Consider the following 2,877-nt stretch of genomic DNA (forward strand, 5'->3'; position numbering starts at 1 on the left):
TCTGGTAAGATTCTCATGGCCTGTGCTTCAATAAATCTGCACAAAAAAACAAAAAAAAAGTGTATATATATATATATATAGGCTGTTGTATAATTGCTAATATTAATAGCCATGTTTCTTTCCAGTTTTACCTACATTTATTTAATTTTTAAATATTACGATTCATTTAGGCAGCTGTAAATGTACATATTTTAACAGCTTAGTTTGAGTCTGATGTGTGTCATGTTCAATTAATGTTTTCATGTATTTAAAAAAAAAGTTATCAGCACTTCTGTTAAACATTAATTAGATTCAGTTTTAAACAAGAACTGTTTTTGTTTCTCGTTTAATATTTAATAATAATGGTTTAATACAAATGTTATTTTGCCTCAGTATTTAATATTTTAGTTTTAAATAATAGGATTATTTTAGGCAGAGATATACAGTATTTACGTAATCTAAACAGCTCAGTATGAGTATTGTGTGTTTTGAGCTGAATATCAGTACTTCTACTCAATAATAATTACAAGTAGAAATAATATTTTTCAAAAAATAAAGTAAAGTTTTAATATGCATTTTTAATTTTTTAATAAATGTCTCTTCTGGTTCTGAAAGGTCTTCATAATCGGACTGATCGCAGACAGGAAGTTCCATCATTTCAATCCTGTACTGGAGACTTACATCCGCAAGCACTTCAGCGCCACCCTCGCCTACACGTGAGTAGCAAATGATGCGTGTCTGTGTTAGTATGTGCCTTGTTTTGATTTGTAACACCATGTGTGTGGATATGTTTTCAGAAAGCTGACAAAAGTCCTGAAGAACTACGTGGATAATGCGGAGAAGCTGACGGAGCAGCTGCTGAAAGCTCTGAAGGCTTTGGAGTACATCTTCAAGTTCATCGTGAGATCCCGCGTTCTCTTCAACCAGTATGTTCTTCCTTCACATTCAGATCTCTCATGTTTTGTTGTATTCATCTCACAGCTGAGCTTTAAGCACATCATGTGCTTAAGTTCTGCTTGTAGTCTGAACCAGGGAAGGTTAGGTTAGGTTGACTTGCTTTGGCAATAGGAACTTTGGGGGCTAGAAGCACCATTATCCATTGATGGCCATTAAGAAATTTAAAAATGTTGTGATTTATATTGGTGCTAGCAAAAATAAAAATCTAAATAGAACTGGGATTGAGATATGGATTAGTGTGAATATAAAAAAAAAATAAAAAAAAACAATAATAGGTTTTTGTTATTATTAATAATTTTTTGTTGTTATTTTTAAAATATTTTTTATTTTACAGTGAAATATTACAATAATTATATATTTCTGTTTAGTATTTTAGTACTTAGTTATTTAGTAATTGTTTAGTCATTATTTTATTTATTATTATTATTATTATTTACATTTACATTTATGTATTCACTTCAAAAAGAGGAACACAGCAATTTGTCAAAGATCCAACAATATTAGTAACTTTATAGCCATATTGATATATCTCAACTTTTTGGCCAAATTGTGCAGCCCAACAAACAAGCAATTTTTTCACATTGCGCAGCTTTAATATTTGCATTGTGCAGTAGGTGATGAGTGACAAAAAGCAAACAGATAATAAATGTTGACGTATCCATCATATACTCCAAAACGTATTTATTTTCCTCCTTCGTAATATGTGTGTCCCAGCCAATAAGCTGTAGTTAAGGCTAAGAGATGTGACAGGTTGATTTAATGGGCAGATCTGAAATGCCACACCTTCATCAAACCGAAGTACCCTTGTTTCCTGACGGATGGAGGATGTGTTTGAGGCGGACAGGAAGTGGAATGGGCAGCGGTGCTGATTTAGGGAGATGGAGGACATGTTGAGTAATGACTCAGCCTAAATTAAGTTCAGCTCTGGTGATTAGCTTGTTGTCTGCAGGTGAAGTATATGATGTTGTCTCTGAGGCCCGTCTGAGCGGACAATCTCAGTCCTTTAACTACCTGAACGCTCAGAGCGCCTGACACCACAGAGCGCTGTGAGAGACACTAATGAGCAGAGTCTGATCTGATTGACTTCACTGCTCGCTCACAGACTCGACCTGCTGCCGGTGTTCACCAACTCATGCCCGACCTGACCGCACACGTCTCCGAGTCAGAGATCAGCTAGACAGGGCTGCAGACTGCAATGGAAATGATGAGAAATATGGCCCAAAATAACAATTATCGTAAGTTTGAATAGCTATCAGTGTCAGACAGAAAAACTGTCGATACACGGTTTCATCAAATGTTCATCAATTTCACAGTTTACTGCAGCCCTGCTCAGGATCTTTCTATTGCATTATTCTCATTCAAATGATTCTGATGACTTTTAAACCAGCATCCAAACAACTTAAAAATGAAAAAGAATCATTCATATGTATATGAGACCCTGCAGCTGACCCAAAAGGTGCACTGGCGGAGGTGCGGCAGGCAGAAATGTCAAGCAGGAAACACCATCTGTATATTGAAATTGAAATATATATTTATTTATGTACATGTATGTATGTATGTCATACTACCATGATTAATTATTTTGCTCTTTTTTTATTTTGTGGTGAAATGACCATGAGTAATTTATGCAAAATAACATTTTTAAATATTTCTTGACAGTTTGTTTATTTTTATTTAATTATTATTGCAAAATATAATTTCTTATTTTTCTATTTGATTTTGGGGTTAAATAAGACCTCAACATTTCTTATAATTTATTTATAATTTTTTTTGATTGATTGATTGGTTGATTGACTGATTTTTGCAAAATATAATTTCTTATTTTTCGTTTAATTTTGGGGTTACATATGACCTTGGCATATTTAACCTCAACTGTTTTTAAATTGATTAAAAATTATACAATTCTACCAGATCTCCCCTTTACTGTAGTAATTAATGGGT

The 2,877-nt window shown here is 33.5% G+C and overlaps 1 protein-coding gene across 1 annotated transcript in view; it reads left to right on the top strand.

The window, feature by feature from the left end:
* dock1 (dedicator of cytokinesis 1) overlaps positions 1-2,877 on the top strand; it is a 270,237-nt gene that overhangs the window by 75,896 nt on the left and 191,464 nt on the right. Inside the window, exons 20-21 of the mRNA XM_016230377.1 lie at positions 595-695; positions 777-1,021. Of these exons, the coding sequence (XP_016085863.1) occupies positions 595-695; positions 777-1,021 (346 nt within the window). The remainder of the gene's footprint in view (positions 1-594; positions 696-776; positions 1,022-2,877) is intronic.

This window comes from Sinocyclocheilus grahami, unplaced genomic scaffold (assembly GCF_001515645.1).
Source record: "Sinocyclocheilus grahami isolate Dianchi unplaced genomic scaffold, SAMN03320097.WGS_v1.1 scaffold369.1, whole genome shotgun sequence".
Taxonomy (NCBI): domain Eukaryota; kingdom Metazoa; phylum Chordata; class Actinopteri; order Cypriniformes; family Cyprinidae; genus Sinocyclocheilus; species Sinocyclocheilus grahami.